Here is an 18,088-nt window from a genome sequence, read left to right on the forward strand (position 1 = left end):
TATATATATATATATACACACATACATACATATATATACACACATATAAAGCTATATATATACACATACATATATATAATTTTTAGCAATAGAATGGAGGAGTAAACTAGAATTGTCCTACATGGAGAGTCATTTTTGGGGAATAAACATTTGCTGTAGAGCATTCACAAAAGCAATAATTAAGACATTGAAAAAAAATGAGTATATGAGTGTTTCACACACATGTATATTCATTATAATTGCCATTGATAAAATGCCCATCTGCCAGAATTACCAATGCAAGCATTTTAAGAACATTACATGATTATATTTATTAAACCTAATTAGTTAATAATGTATATCTATTACACTGTAGCTATATAACAGCCTCTCAGAGCATTTAGGAAGTTAAAATAATTCGATCCAATGTTTTAATGGTTAATCAAAATATTTTCCATTGTTTTAGTTTTGACATTGTTGCATATGAATTAAAAATTGATTGGATGAACACCTCTCTATAATGTCTAAGTATATGTTTACTTAAGGTAGTGCCAACTTTTAAATCTCAAGAAACAAATGAAAAATTTGTTAACATTAGCACTTTGTGGAGACTATGGTAGGTGCTCAAAGACATTATTAAATTTCTGTTAACTAAGCCTCCATAATGTATATATATATATACATATTAGAATACAGAGGCACATCATATTTACCTTTACAGCTTCTTCCATCTTCCTTTACTTCATATCCATCTTCACAGAAACATCTTGTACTATTTCTGACAATTGCACATTTATACTGACAATTCAACTCTTGGCAATTTGGTAACAGTTCTGTAGAGGAAAAACAAACATATTATCTCTATTAACCATGCAAATATATTTAACATTTATATTTAAATATTGTGTATATTTACTCAGTGCATACACTTTCATAATATAGTTCTGATTGGTCCTCTAGAAAATTTCTGTGATTGTTCTAAAGGAGAAACAATATTTATCCCTTCTGAAATAAATATTGGTTTACATTTTTGTGAAGCATTCTTAATGAAATTTATGATCAATCTATTTGGTCTTCTACTTTTTAGCTTATTACCTACATTCAAAGTCACAAATCCTTTCAAATTCTGGTAAATTAAATAATTTTAAGAGGAAAAATGTCAGCTCAGTAGTTGATTCACCATGTATGCCTTTTCTATCTGACACATCAATTGATTTTCTATCTTTTGAGGGGTTGTTTTGATTTATCAATCCATGTGTAACCTTCACAGCAATCAATGTGTTACATTCCATTTCAATTATTTATTCCATTGGTAGCATAATATTAGATAAATATTGGACATAATATATTTCATTATAGCTGAACTCTTTTAGAGCAAATACATCACTGAAGCAAAAGTTAGCAAACCCACAGAGCAAATTAGGATTCAATATGATAAATGGATGAAACAGAGATGAAGTGACAGGAGCATATTCATTGCACAAATGATTTCTAACAGGAATAAGATTTGCTAAACTAGAAAAATATCTGGATAGAATGCATGATTGACTCTGCTGTCTAAAAACAGGAGCATTAATGAATTGTGACACCACTATTGTTTTCTCTTTTTCCTCAAGTCAAAAAATAAGACTGAGTTTTCAAGATTAAAGTTAAATGATTTACAATATGGTGATATTTGCCATATATATAGCTGGTGCTTTAAGAAAAAATATATACATTGTAGTAAAACATAAAAGTCCAATGTGGAAAAGAATATCTAGAACATCCCAATTTGAGAATTGAGTATTTTACTAAAAATTTAATTATCTATAGTATTTCCTTAGCTCAGTTACTTTTCAACAATCTAATACAACTATTTAATACAGTCTCTCTTCTTAAACCTCCAAACATCCTTCTTAGCTCTGACTTACATATGATGATCTTGCTTCCTACTTCTCTGAGAAAACTGAAGAAATCAGAAGAGATTTTCAATAGATTTACACTCCACATTGAGGTTCAAGTGCACCCATAAGTACTTCAGTCAAAAGGCTTGGCAATTTACTCCAAAAAATCATCTGTTGAAAAACCTATGGAGCACAGCGCAACTCTAATACACATGGGGTCACTGTGAGTCAGACATGACTCCATGGCAAGTTTTTTATTTTTTCTATCTGCCTACATATATTCTTTTCCCCATTGACTTTCAAAGTTGGTTAAACTTATCATCAAGATTCCCCCTTCCCTAGACACATCTAAACACTTTGAGGGACCAAGTAGCCGGGGCTGGGGCCTGGGGACCATAGTCTCAGGGGACATCTAGGTTAATTAGCATAACATAGTTTATAAAGAAAATTTTCTGCATCCCACTTTGGCAAATAACATCTGGGGTCTTAAAAGCCTGCAAGCGGCCATCTAAGATATATATATATATATATATATATATATATATATATAGGTCCCATCCCACCTGGAGCAAAGGAGAATAAAGAAAACCAAAGACATAAGGAAAATACTATCGCAAAGGAATAAAAGGCCACATGAACCTGAGACTCCACCAGCCTGAGACCAGAAGAATTAGATGGTGCCTGGCTACTACCAATGACCACGCTGACAGGGATCACAATAGAGTCCTAGACAGAGCAGGAGAAAAATGTAGAACAGAGTTCAAATTCATGTAAAAAGGCCAGTCTTACTGGTCTGACAGAGACTGGAGGAGCCTCAAAACTATGGCCCCTGGATGCTCTGCTGACCCAGGACCGAAAGCGTTCCTGAAGTCCACTTTTTAGACAAAGATTAAACAGGGCTATAATGCAAAAAATAACACACGTGAGTAATGTGCTTCTTAGTTCAGTCAAATATACAAGACCAAATGGGCAGATCCTGTCCAAAAGCAAGACGAGAAAGCAGAAAGGGACAGGAGCTGGACGAATGGACACAGGGAACGCGGGGTGGAAAGGGGGAGCATGTTGTTACACTTTGGGGATTGCAACCAATGTCACAAAACAATATGTGTATAAATATTGGAATGAGAAATTAACTTGAGCTGTAAACTTGCACCTAAAGCACAATTAAAAAAAAAGATTCTACCTTTCTGTTAACAAAATCCCATCCCCTCTCATCTACACAAGAATATTATTTCAGCTGTTTTCCACTGCTTCTCCTAGTCATCATTTTCTGTGCACATTAGATCAGAGGTTGGCAAACTATAGTTCCTATGTCTTTTAGAAATTAAGTTTTGTTGGAACACAGCCACACCCATTTGTTTCCAGATTATCTATGGCTGTTTTCACAATAAAAAGACAGAGTTGAATAGTTGCCTCAGAGATCTATGGTCCTCACACCTAAAACATTTACTATCTGAGCCTTTACAGAAAAAAACTGCTCATGTTTATATAGCTCATTCTCAGTATGCAAACATGATTTTATTTTTCCCCACTTAAAGCAAAAAATAAAAACATAAAGCACCTTGACCTCACTTTTCCCAATAGTTACTATTGCCTAATTCCTCCATTCCTTTTTGCAATAAAACTCAAAAAAAAGCATCAAAAAATAACTTGTCCATACCCCTCTCTCTGTTCTTTCCTCTGATTCTATCTTAAATCTATTCTATTAGGCTTTCATTGGCACTGCTTCACACAAACTTCTCATGAAAAGGTTTCCAATATCCTCCATGATAATAGCCTTTTCTCACTTCTCATCTTACTTTGCATATCAGCAGCATTGGACACAGCTGATAACTCCTTATTTCTGACGCACATTCATCGCATTACACCCTCTCCTTACTTAACGACATAGTTAGGTTCCAAAGACCAAGTTGTTTTGCAAAATCAATGTAATGCGAAAATGGAGGATGACTACATCAGATCACAAAGTGGAGGATGACTACCTTATTACATAACTGACAAACAACTGAGACTCATGGCCAACCAGCGTTACCCTCACCTTGCACCTCAGTGTTCGTTACTGCCAGATGTACATTGTTAATGCACAAAATAGCTCATTTTTTATGTTGCTTTTTTATTGTACTTTAGATGAAGGTTTACGGAACAAATAGTTTCTCATTAAACACTTAGTACACATATTATTTTATGACAATGGTTAACAAACCCCACGACATGTCAACACTGTCCTTTCTCAACTTTGGGTTCCCTATTACCAGCTTTCCTATCCCTTCCTGCCTTCTAGTCTGTGTTCCTGGACTGTTGTGCCCCATTAGTCTCATTTTGTTTTATGGGGTTGTCTAATCTTTAGCTGAACAGTGAATCTTGGGAGTGACTTCATTACTGAGCTAAAAGGGTGTCCAGGATCCATACTCTCGGGGTTTCTCCAGTCTCTGTCAGGCCAGTAAGTCTGGTGTTTTTTTGTGAGTTAGAATTTTGTTCTACATTTTTCTCCAGCTCTGTCCGGGACCCTCTGTTGCGATCACGTTTTTTATATTGTAAATGTGAAATGTCAGATAATGCGATACCATTGAAAAGTGAGGAGAAGGTGTATTTCTATTTTGGTTTCCCCCACGAATGTATATAGGAGCCTTCGTGGCACGGTGGTTAAGAGTTTGGCTGTTAACCAAACGGTCGGCAGCTCGAATCTACCAGCTGCTCCTTGAAAACCCTATGGGGCAGTTCTACTCTGTCCTATAGGGTCGCTATTAGTTGGAATCAACTTGACAGTAACGGGTTTTGGTTTATATACACATACACCTATGTATGTGTATATATGTACTAAAAATGAAGAACCTACTATATGTCAGGTTTCAATGGCAACTAATGACAACAGCAATATACCATATGTTTCACAAATAACATGCCTGCACATTAACGTGCAGTATAGCTTGCTTATGAAAACAGCGAGGGAGGGTGGCACGGTTGGCAAAAAAAAAAAAAAAAAAAGTATAATGTGTGCTATATTTGCATAAAAATAGGGGACATGTAATCTCTGAAATCTCATAACAGATGAACATCTAGATATTACTGTATTCTGCACTTTGCTGATGAGGAAACTGATGGCTGATAACTAGCCCAAGATTACACAGCAAATATATTATACAGCTGGCATTCAAAGCAAGGTTGGCCTGGCTCCCAAGTTTGTGTTCTTAATAAGAGCTCTATTACTCACTGTATACTCAGAGGATGGCTGGTAGGAACGATGGCAATTTTTTTTGTTTTTTTTGTCATTCTAGGCTTAGCTACATGTTATACAGAAAATTTCTTCTAATTTTTGTGAGACAAATGAATCAATAAATCAATAAAACAGCTTAACTTTAGGATGAGGATCACCACTCTCTGGTGTCATTCCTAGTCCATTAAATTACACTAGGTCCTAAATATAGTTCATTTACCTCTTAAAGCTAGGTAATTCAGTTGTCAAATCATGTTTGATTATGGTGGAGTCAGTCCAAAATTGCCTTGAATTTATATACTACTTTAGTTCAACATTCATTGAGCACCTAGTCAATACTAAGCATTCTGCTAGGATTTCACAAATGAAGATTGTTGTAAACAAACTGAGGGATTTACAACATGAGTGTGGAAGTGGGTAGGGTTAGGTGAGAAGGACAATAATTTAAAAAAACAAGTATAATTCATGACAGAAAATCACATATGCTAAATAAAAATCCGAACATGATTTACAAAGAGAGGGAGTCAATTAAGAGCTGGAAATGGGGGGAGGATATCTGGGAAACAGCTGTGGAAGAAGTTTTGTTTGAGCTGGGACTTAAAAGCTAAGAAGGGTGTCAATACACAAAATTTATGAGAGTGTTTTCCAGACGAAGGGGAAAACAGGAGAAAATGAATAAAAAGATACAAAAACTTACAAAATAGTATATAAACAATGGTAAATAGCCCTGTGCAGTTAAACAATAGTGTTTGATGTGGGGGGAAATGGGTATAGAAATGTTGTTAGGGGGAAGATCAAGGTGGATTAATTCATAGATTAAGTTAATTTTCTGGTTTGGCAATGGGAGTCATTGCTGGTTATTGAGTGTAGAAGGGATGTGCTCTAACTTGTATTGTTTGCAACTACCTGTCTTAGTTATCTAGTGCTGCTATAACAGAAATTCCTCAAGCGGATGGCTTTAACAAACAGAAGTTTCTTCCCTCACAGTTTAGGAGGTTAGAAGTCTGAATTCAGGCAGTCAGCTCCAGGGAAAGGCTTGCTCTCTCTGTTGGCGCTGGGGGAAGAACTTTGTCATCAATCTTTCCCTGGTCCAGGAGCTTCTCAGTGCAGGGACCCCATGTCCAAAGGACATGTTCCACTCCAGGTGCTTCTTTCTTGGTGGCATGGGGTTCCTTTTTTCTCTGTTCAGTTCTCTCTTTTATATCTCAAAAGAGATTGACTCAAGATACAACCTAATCCTATAGATTGAGTCCTGCCTTATTAACATAACTGCCTCTAATCAGTCCTCATTAACATCATAGAGGTTAGGATTTAGAGCACATACGATAATCACATCAGTTCACAAAATGGTGGACTATCACACAATGCAAGGAGTCATGGGCTAGCCAAGTTGATATGCATTTTGGGGGGACACAATTCAGTCTATAACACCACCAAACAGTGAAGGAAGAAAAGCTATCTGAGTCTAGAAATGACAGAAGTATAAAATAGGATTATATTTATTTAGAAGGATAGATAGCCAAGAACTTGGTGAAAGCATAAGGACAATGAGTTAACAGTATCAAGAAAATGAAAAGAACAGGAGGGCTGGAGGCTAACGAGGAAAATACTAAGACTGCTTTTCACTGTATTTAGTTTAACATACTGGCAACATAATGAACATAATGGCCAGCAAGAAGTTGAGAATTTGTGTCTACATCAGAAGTCTAGACTGAAGATGTTGATTTGGAAGTTACAAGCATAAAGTTGGTAATTGAATCCTAATCCCTCAGAAAGAATATTTAGGATACAAACAAAACTCAAAAGAGAACTTCTACATTTAAAGGACAATCAGAAGAAGAGGCTTCAGCAATAACAACAACAACAACAAAAGAGAAATAATTAAATACGTAGGGAGAACCTTGAGGGCTTCACAAAACCCAAGGAAGAAAGCAGTTCATAGAAGAAGCTGGAACAATGAATGTTAAATTCTTTGAGAAACATATTGGGATGAAAACTAGAAAATGCACTCAACTCCCTAATAGGATCAAAGAAGAACTTTTAAAAGGATTTCAGTGGAGCAGTGAGATCAGAGATAAATGTAGTGAGGAACTGAGATGGAAAGAGGAAGCAGGTAAGATGTCATAAGACAAAGGGAATGACAGTGGAGTACGATGTAATTTATTTAGCCTGCAACTGTAAGACTGGCATGTTAACTCAGTGCTTTAAATGTATTCTTTCTCCATTTAATACCTGAAATCCAATTCCTTTTCTTCTCTGTCTCAATTCATAGCAGAAAATCTACAACTTACTGGTCCCATCATTCTCCATTTTCCAAGTATGAAATATCTGGAGGGCGGAGGGTATAGTCCACTCTGAAAGGAATTTCAGACTGGGAATAGTGATGGCAAGAGTGGGGGAAATAATAGAAAATGGGAAAAATGGGTACGAAAGGTCAGCCCTCAAACATAGCTTTAGGTATTAGGTTATGGTGTGGTTGCTGAAAATAGCAAGAAACAAGGACAACTTAGCTTTTGGTTTATTGGATTTATCCTGGATGAGGATTTGTGTATGTGTATAGTGATGACAGGGAGATGATTAAACAGTGTATGGTAGCAGTGAAACGGTAAATATTGATTCTTCTAACACATACTGAAAAACTGTGAAGAATTGACAACATAAGAAACTAAAATTTTAAAATGTAGCTTTACTCCGTGAGAGCAATACTAATTATTGTAAAGTTATCTATTTGAAGTGCTTACCAATTATGCTTAATTGCATGCAATGCTATAATGACTATGTACATAACGAAAAGTGAATCAGATTAATTTTGTCAGAAAGCCTATTTGAGTATACCAGAAAATCTTTAACCATTAGTCCTGATAAAGTATCTTTCATGATGCAACATGATGATTGGTTCAGATCTTAAACAGAAGTAGGAAGAACACTAGCGTCTGAGGGGACAAAATATGCAAGTCAGAATACAGATATGTAAACATGTGAATCTGTTCCCTAGCATTATTATAAAAGAAAACTGTATTTTTGACTAAAAAATGTGGGTCACACAGAAGCTATTATTTCAGGGATCAAATCTAAGTCAATTAACAGAAGTTCCTTCAACACAGACCCACCCACTCCATTCTGTGATTTAGAGAAAACTTTTTATTTTATTTTTTTAAAGTTGTAAGAGGGAGTAAGTTGTAAAGGAAAATATTATCAACACATGCTCTTTATCAAACACAAGTTAACATTTTAGACGTAGTGGGTAGCTCTGAGGCATTAAAGTTTCCAAGCCATTTTTTGACTTAGAAATAGAATAAAAATATATTGCTGAATTTATATTACTAATCAATAGTAAGAGGAATTCTAGAGAGTCAAAACATTAATTTATATTAAATTCACCACTTTTTTTCTTTTTACTGAGTTGTGGCGGAGTCTTATGGTTAAGGCTGTGGACTGTAGAGTGAGTGTGGCAACGAATAGTTAGATGTTTACAATCTTGTTTCCTCTCTCTGGACAAAAAAAAAAAAAGACATTTTCCAGTTTACTTATAACCACAAGTCACAAGTAGAGGGCATATTGCTGGCTTCTCGCTGATGTGACGTTTGCAGAATTGATGTGTACTATTTTCTGACCTGGCCTCTAAAGCATTCTGATAATCTTCTACACTCATCAGCCATCTGGATACAGGGTATCCTGCAGGGGACTCCTAAGACCTCAGGATGGCAGAGGCCCAACATAGAGGAGTCTGGAACAACGCATGGAGAGCCAGCCACTGAAGACCAAATTGAACTGCGATGTGAGTAAGAAATTAGATTTCTGAGTATTAATCCCCTAATATATCAGGGTATTTTGTTACATAATACCATGATAATGAGAAAATTATTTACACTTTCTATACCTCTATTCCTTCATCTCTAAAATGGAAATATTAATAGAATTTACCTCAGGGCTATCAGGAGCCTTAAATGAGGTAAGGCATGCAAGGTTCTTCAAATATTATCTGACACATAATAACTATTGTTATTATCATTATTATTTTTTTAAATTATCATTTCACCATCTGCACTTAATCATCCATTCAGTACGTCAGATTATCCGCTGTTAATATTCATGTTACAATTCACATACGTTTCAAGTGATTTGGGGCTATATTTCTTTTTTTACAATAGAAGGTTCTCTCTTTTATTTTTGGGCATTATATGACATGGTTCTAGTTGTGCCCTTAATTACTTCTGTATCTTTCGATATCTTCTTGAGATGATATCTTTTTTCTTTTTGGTAAATCATCTGAAATCTTTCCCTGAATGCAAAGTGCCTAACAGATAGGGAAACACTATCTGGATAGGAAATGAGATTTTTGCCTATTGGTCTCCCTGTTTCTATAAAATATGAATTTTACTTTCTGAAGAAAATGCATAAAATTAATCTGATTTAATTTGATACGTAAGCATGAACCAATTAACAATTCAGACAAGTAATTTTCACCAAATACTTATGCTAGTCTGCCCAGTCTTTAGGGATTATTATGGCCTCTAACAGCTTTGGGATTTATGAAGCATTGCCACAAATATGAACTCCGGTGGCACAGTGGTTAAAGCACTCAGCTGCTAACTGAAAGGTCGGTAGTTTGAACTCACCAGCCGCTCCACAGGAGAAAGATGTGGCAGTCTGCTTCCATAAAGATTTACAGCCTTGGAATCCCTATGGGGCAGTTCTACTCTGTCCTGTAAGGTTGCTATGAGTCAAAATGGACTCCACAGCAACAGTTTTTTTTGGTTTTCCACAAATACATACAGGTATATGGTTTTGGAAACACATGCAAATAAACTGGGCTGACCTACCTCAGAGCAAAAATAGGATGGTAGAAAAAAGTGATTAGAAGTTGGCAACCAGATTCCAACAATTATAAATTATTCCTGTAGAAGGTTTCTTTCCTCATTAGTTCTGTTTATATGAAACTCTCAAAGACAGAGAGCCACTGTTTGCAATCTTGTATGTTTCGTCATCGGATCAACCATAGTGCGGTCAATAGCATTATGTTGGCTGCCTTAATGACCCTTCATCGAAAAATCCACATTGATCCTGTATTGGATTTAGCAGGACAATGAGAACATAGCTGTGCTATTTTATTTGTGTGCTCCTAGGTTATATGTTTCTTCCTGAGAGGAAATTAGAACTTTTAGAAACTCTTTGGAAATACAAAAAGATATAGGCACCAAGCCAAATACATAAGTTTTCTGAGACATTAATTTATAAAATGGGATAATGCTTCATTCTCAATTTTAGTAATAAAATCTCCTCTTCAATTCTGTTTATACAAAAATGACTTTTTAACCAACAGTTATAATCAAAGTAATTTGGAAAAAATTATTCTTTCCTTATGTAGCACGTTAAAAAATTAGGTGTTTTACTCCTTTTTTATACTTGGAGATTGCAAAGCTGATGTAGTTACCTGCCATGCCAGACAGTCCCTCTTGTCAGCAGGACGTATGCTTGACGTATTTAGAACTGCGATCGTTTGTGCCACATCATTCATCCTCTCACCCTTGTTTCCTTGGCCTAGTAAAAGGCAGTGTGAGCTGGCTTGTAGAGATGAGGTTGCTGCTTATGAGTGTTAACGCAGATATCTTCCAAATCCTTCAGTTAGTGCTAAACTATGACCCTGGCTTCAAATTTTGATTTTGTTCTTATATAGGAAAATACAGCATTAAGGCAATTCATATACTTAGGCCTTTTTTGTTCCATTTTTGTTATGTAGTAAAATTTGCTCTTTATTGTGCAGTTCTGCAAGTTTTGACAAATGCATTGTGGAACCCACATCATCACCAAGATATAGAACAGGAATAACTTACCCCCCAAATTCCTCTGTGCCCCTCTTCACTCACAGCCAGATCTTTTCTCCACTGCCAGCCTTTGGCAATCACTGATTAGTTGTCTGTCTCTGTGGTTTTGTTTTTTCAAGGATGTCATATAAATGGAATCATTTCATGTGTAGTATTTTGAGTGTGGCTTCTTTCACCTAAGATGATGTTTTTGAGATTTATGTATGTTATCTTGAGTATAGGAGCCCTGGTGGCACAGTGGTTAAGTGCTCACCTGGTAACCAAAAGTTCAGCAGTTTGAACCTACCCGCTGTTCCGTGGGAGAAAGATGTGGCAGTTTGCTTCGGAAAAGATTTACAGCCTTGGAAACCCTATAGGGCAGTTCTACTTTGTTCTAGAGGGTCACTATGAGCCAGAATCTACTCAAAGACAACAGGTATTGCATCAGTAGTTCATTCCTTTTTTTCCCCCTAAATAGTATTCCATTGCATGAATGTATGACAATTTGTCTATACACTTCACAGGTGAAGGACATTTGGGTTGTTTCCAGGTTTGTGTTATTATGAGTAAAGCTGCTATAAACATTTATATACAGGTTTTCTGTAAACATATGTTATCATTTAACTTGGGTAAATGTAAGATTGCTGGGTTAAATAGCAAGTGTATGTTTCACTTTATAAGAAAGAGCTTAAAAGTTTCTCAAAGTGGCTGTACCATTTTGCATTCCCACTACCAACATATGAATTTTCCAATTGTTCTGCCTTCTCCCTAGTCCTTGGTAGTATCCGTTTTATAAATTTTATTTTTAGCCATGCCAATGGGTATGTAATGAGATCACTTTGTGGTTCTAATTTGCATTTCCCAATGACTAACTGTATTGAACTTCTTTTCATGTGCTTATTTTCAGTCATATATCTTCTTTGATAAAGTGTCTATCCAAATCTTTTGCCCAGTTTTGAATTGGATTGTTTATTTTCTTATTATTGAGTTTTGTAAATTTTTAATATACTCTGGATACAAGTCCGTTATGAAGTAGATATATGATTTGTGAATATTTTCTCCCAGTCTGTAGCTTCTCTTTTCATTTTCTTATCGGTGTTTTTCAAACAGCAGTTCTTAATTTTAATGAAATCCAATTTCTCATTTTTTTCCTTTATGAATTACATACTTGGTATTATATCTAAGACATCTTTGCCTAAAACAAGATCACAAATATTTTCTGCTGTGTTTTCTTCTAGAAGTTTTAAAGTTTTAGGTCCATGGTCACAAAAAAAAAAAAAGGAAAATAGCAAACATAAATGCTACCACATCAACAATAGGATTAAATGTGAATGGATGAAACAATCCAACTAAAAGGTAGAGACTGTCAGATTGGATAAGAAGAAAAATATCCAACTGTAGGAGACATACTTTAAAAGATACAAACAGTTTGAAAGCAAAAAAAACACCTTAAAAAACCAAACCTTTAGCCATCAAGTAAATTTCCACTCATAGAGATCCTAAAGCAAAGAGATAGAAAAAAATATGTCATGCAAACAACAACCATGACAAATCTAAAGTGGCTATACTAATATAAGATAAAACAGACTTTAAAACAACAACAATAAAATATTACTAGAGATAAAGAGAAATATTTTATAATGATAAAAGTGTCAATCCATCAGTAAGATAAAACAACCATAAGCATTATGCACCTAACAAAAGACCCCAAACTATATGAAGGAAAAACTGACATAAATGAAGGGAAAAATAGATAATTTAACAATCATACTTGGAGACTTCAATATCCCACTTTCGATTCCCCACTTCTTAGTGGTGGATAGAACCATTAGGAAGTAGATAAATAAGGTAATAGAAGACTTGAACAACACTATAAACCAACTCTTGACCTAATTGACATTTATAGAACACTCTACGCAATAACAAATAAAACAAATTAAAAAATAATATATATTCTTCTCAAGTATATATGGAACTTTTTCCAGCATAGATCATATGCTAAGCCATAAAACAAACAAATAAATTTAACATGATTAAAACCGTTTAAAATATGTTCTCCAAACAAAAGAATAAAATTAGAAACCAATAATAGAATGAAATTTAAGAAATTCACAAAGATGTAAAAACTAAACAACACTCTAAATATATAATGAGTCAGAAAACAAATCACTAGGGAAAACTGAAAATAATTTGAGATGAATGAAAATGAAAAACCACTTCATACCCACATTTATGGGATGCAGGTAAAGCAGGGCTTAGAGGGAAATTTATAACTGTAGATGCCTACATTAAAAAAAGAAAGACCTAAAATCTGTAACCTAACTTTCCAGATAAGACAGTAAAAAATAAATACAAACTAAAAGCAAATCATTCAGAAGGGAGGAAATAATAAAGATTAGAGCAGAAACTAATGAAATAGCAAATAGAAAAGCAATACAGAAATTACTTAATAATAACTAAATCTGAAAAATCAGTACATAGTAGTGTAAACATACTATTTTTAAAATACGTATATTAATAAAAAATAAAAACAGAAAAACAAAACAAAAAAGAAAAAGAAAGAACTAAAGTGGGAGTGTCTTAAAGCACGAATCAGAGATGGGTGGAAAGAGGCAAGTGACTAACTTTTTTATCTTAAGATTTATAAAACTGTTTGACTTTTAATCCATGTACATGTATTACTTTGATTTCAAAAAATAATTAATTAAAAAATACAAAACCAGATGACATCTTGATAATGTTTCTATAGTGGCTTCTGAAGTATTTATAAAACAATGATCTCATTTATATAAAATGATCTCTTTTAATATATCTTTTTGTTGGTAAAGATTATCTTTTCCTTTTTACTCATTCTCTTGAACAGGTATTTTAATCCCTTTATCTTTTTCTTGGCTTCAGTACAATTGTGAACACTGTTGAAACAACAGTTAGTAATATAGCTCTAGGCTGTATTTAACTGGACAGCAAAGTTGTAATTAAATCTTTAACTTTTGGGAATGAAAGACTATAAAATAAGGAGATACACTAATGGAGGGATATTTATATTAGGTCTTTTTATTTTTTTCCCCCTTCTTTTTTTTATTTGGTGTATGCAGTTCTGATTGGGAAGAAATCAGCCTAAAACAACCATAAAAAAGAAATGTACGGTGAATGTTCTCACCCAAAGAGAAGGACATCACACTAAAACACAATCCAATTATTATTTAGAAGTGGAGCAGATAGAGAGACAATTAAGGAAGAGATTAGTATATTAACCACAAATGCTTCCCACAGGGATAGATTATACATTTGCATTTTGGAAGGAAAACTAAATAAAACTTTCAAAAAACCCAGGACAAAACATTAAAACCTTCTGTGACTTTCAACAACACAGATGAATGATTCAAGGGTCCTAGTTAATTTTAATGTTGAGAATAATTATTTTTTCATGTTGTATAACATCTCTAGTTTTGCAAATACACAGGGCACTCAAAATTAATAGTTTTTCAGATGACAAGTGCCTTGTACATAATGTGTTTACAGGAACCAAACAAAGAAAGGTGAAAAACAAGATTAAATGAATTGATCATGTGTGTAACTTTACAGTGAGTATGTGGGGAACCAGGGCATAGTTATAGGAATGCATATTAGCAATCCATAATGTAGGTCACAAAACCACTCTAGCAGTAAATCTCAAGGTAAATCCTCTTTCCCCAATGTCACCTTTGAAAAATATCAAAAGATAGGTAGTATCTATGCTATTCTGCAAAGAAGTAATTGCCTTCTAGGACAATCCAATTCTGTCCTTCGTATAATAAAAAGTGGTTTTCTTGGCATGTTACAAATTAGAAAGCAATTGAATGAAAGCACCTCAAGAGCAAGTACTGAATCCGTCTGGTATCCCCAGGGTCAGACCGAGTGTCTGACTCATAGAAGATGTCAGTAAATATCTGCTGAATGAAAAGTGTGTTTCTAATATATTTCATTATTTTTGTTTGCTTGTTTGTTTTGGAGCCTAGAAAAACAGTTCTTTCAATGAGGATGCTATTAATTCCTTTTCCTCTTAGTATATGGAAATTCTGAGTTATCATTCACCTTTTTATGTGAAAACCCTAACACCCCTATTAGATTGTAAGCCCCTGAATCATAAAGACCATATAATTTTATTATATTTGCGTGTATCTTCAACTTCCAACATGATGCTTTTCTTACATTACCATTGAGTCAATTCCAACTCAGAACTGTCCCATAGGGTTTCCAAGGAGTGGCTGGTGGATTTGAACTTCCAATCTTTTGTTTAGCAGCCAAACTTTTAACCACTGTGCCACCAGGGCTCGTCCATTTATAAAGGGTTCATTTTATAACAATGACAATTGTAACAATTGAACCCAAAAGTTTTTTTTTTTTTTTTAAACTTGGAACCAATCTTACATGGTATTAATGCAAACACTTTTGCTGACCATTCCGTAGGCTTCATTTATTCAGTAACTACTTATTGATTGTACATTATATGTAATACACTGTGCTACGGATACCATGGTGAACAAAAATAGACATGGTCTAATCCTGGTGCTGGTAGTCTACTGCGGAGACAATCAAATTATATACCAATAAATATAAAATTGCAATTATAAGAGCCATGAAGAAAATGAACTTAGTGCTATAAGAGGATTAATAAGGGTATTGGACCCAGTCAGGGTTGTCACTAAAGATTTCCTCAAGGAAGAAATAAATACAAGTTGAGATCTAATTTATTAAAGGTTAACTTGGTATAGAGGAAATCACCTAGGGAGCTTGTTATAAGGCAATTCTGATTCAGAAAGTCTGCAGAGGTACCTGAGATTCTGCATTTCCAACAAACTCCCTGGTGAAGCCCATGCTGATACTTCAAATGCCACATGCTGAGTAGCACTGATTTTTGGAGAGGAAGAATGATAAAATAAATTGTTTTTAAAATTTTAACGAAGATAAAATTAAGGTTTTCAGCAAACCAGACACTATGCCAATTAAAAATTAAATTTGCATTATTGTTTCACTTTCCCTCTGTGAGACCAGAGCCCTTTCTTCTTGGGCTGCATGCTGTGGATGCAAGCTTATACACCTTGAGTCCCTTATTTCTTGCACTGTCAATAGATACATGCTTCTACAGAGTTCAGCAGCAAAAACTCAAGAAAGCAAGAGTGAATCCCTTTAAGTAAAAGAAAACCATGACTGTGGTCAATTTTAGAATTAAAAAAAAGAGAGAGAGATGCTGGGAAGCAGGAACACCTCTTAATACCTCGTGTTACATTTCCAAAAGGTGAATAGATTCCAAGAGAGACATATGCAGGGGCCCTGAACTACAATGAATTTCCTCCAAGTGACTACAGAACTCAAGAGTTGGAGCTATGATGAAATGAGTGCAAACCTTCCAGCTTCCATATGGTCAGTTATTTGATTTAATGGAAACACATTAGATATAGGCTATATGACGTGAAAATTAGTATTCTCCCATACTTTGTGGTTTTGAATATGCCTTATGTTCCTAATACTTCTGCCTGCAATCATGATCTAACACATATATCAATAGATATTAAACAATAAACAATCAAATAAAAAGCATACCAGAAACAATCAGCATGTAAACAGAAAATGAATATATCTAACACATATATCAATAGATATTAAACAATAAACAATCAAATAAAAAGCATACCAGAAACAATCAGCATGTAAACAGAAAATAAATAATTTTCATGAGAGTTTTATTTAGGATGAAGAATATTTAACATTTGGTTGTTTAAGCTCTCAGGTATAAAAAGTGTTAACACTGATTCACTCCGAGCATAATTGCTACCTGGGTAAATTTTATTGTTTTTCTGTACATTTCTAAATTTTCTAAATTTTGATAATGAGCATGTTGTACTTTGTAACTATAAAAAAGTAAAATTTAATAAAAAATAGTGATGTGGGTAATGTCTAAAATTCACAATAAAACTGGATTGAAATGAAACTGATTTTCATAGTAGGCATTATAAGGTGATCAGCTGATCAGAGAGTTTGCTAAATAAAGAGCCAGCCTGTATTTGTATTCAGTCCTTAAAATGACAGCACCACAGCATTTTTGTTTTCCCTAGCTGTTTGGTATTCTCATGAGTTTACCTGATCTTATCATAATGTTATTCATTTCAGTTTTATTATTCAATATTCATACTCCAGATACCAATGTCTAGATAAGCCTTATCAAAGACTATTTGCTTTTCCTAGTTCATAGTCCTCAGTTTTAGAAGTATATTTCTTTTATAGATTAAGTTTTTTTTACTTTAATTTACCCTAAGCCTTTTTTTTTTTTTTTGGTTTTTCTATCCATACAGAAACTCCTATTTTTCTTTTCTGACAGCAAAGGGTACCTTGATTGATAGAATTCAATTGCTGGGTTGAAATAATGCAGCTGGCTTTTGTCTTACATTATTACGTCTTTTTATTAGCTTTACCCATTACATGAAAAAGAATGTGACAAAAATGTAATGATCTTGAGTATCCCACCTGGTACCATAATTCTGTATAAATTATAGAAGATAGACTTTTCAGAAAAGAATGTGAAAATTCTGAGCAAGAGTTACGATGGAGACATGAATAAAAGTGGAAAATGAGTCTCAAGTAAATATGGTACCCACAAATTCTAATCAGGATAGATGTACCAGGACAATATGTACTTTAACACATATGATAATAAAGGATTTAAAGATGTTAATAATACTTATAAAATGTCTTAACATTTTATGAAATCATAGTATCTCAGGCAGGCTTTACAAGAAGTAGAAAGAGTAAGTAAATAAACAGTCAACTCAATCAGTGAATTCATATAACAGTACTCAGCACATTCATATTCTGCATTCCAAAACAATGATAAAGATATATTGAATAATCTGAGAGGCACAAAACTGATACTAGGGGTTAACAAGCCCATGTAGTATAGTAGTTAAAAGTATAGTCTCTGAAGACAAAAAGATTGTGCTCATATTCAGTCTGCTACTTGTTAGCCAAGTGAACTACCTTGAAAAGGGCATTTGGTATCTCTAAACTTCAGGTTTTTCATCTGTAAAACAGTCCTAATAATATTAACCTTAAAATGTTTTTAGGGAGCAAAAATAAGACAACATTGGCAAAGTGTCAAGCATATTCACATTCTCCATAAACAGTAGATAATTTTCTGAATAGTATGCTTTATTTATGCCTATTCCCAAGAA

General features: G+C 34.2%; 1 protein-coding gene across 1 annotated transcript in view; it reads right to left on the reverse strand.

The window, feature by feature from the left end:
* The window catches only part of LRP1B (LDL receptor related protein 1B), a 1,771,065-nt gene that overhangs the window by 1,192,055 nt on the left and 560,922 nt on the right, over nt 1–18,088 (reverse strand). Inside the window, exon 4 of the mRNA XM_004375116.1 lies at nt 693–812. Coding sequence (XP_004375173.1) covers nt 693–812 — 120 coding nt within the window. The remainder of the gene's footprint in view (nt 1–692; nt 813–18,088) is intronic.

This window comes from Trichechus manatus, unplaced genomic scaffold (genome assembly GCF_000243295.1).
Source record: "Trichechus manatus latirostris isolate Lorelei unplaced genomic scaffold, TriManLat1.0 scaffold00033, whole genome shotgun sequence".
Lineage (NCBI taxonomy): Eukaryota > Metazoa > Chordata > Mammalia > Sirenia > Trichechidae > Trichechus > Trichechus manatus.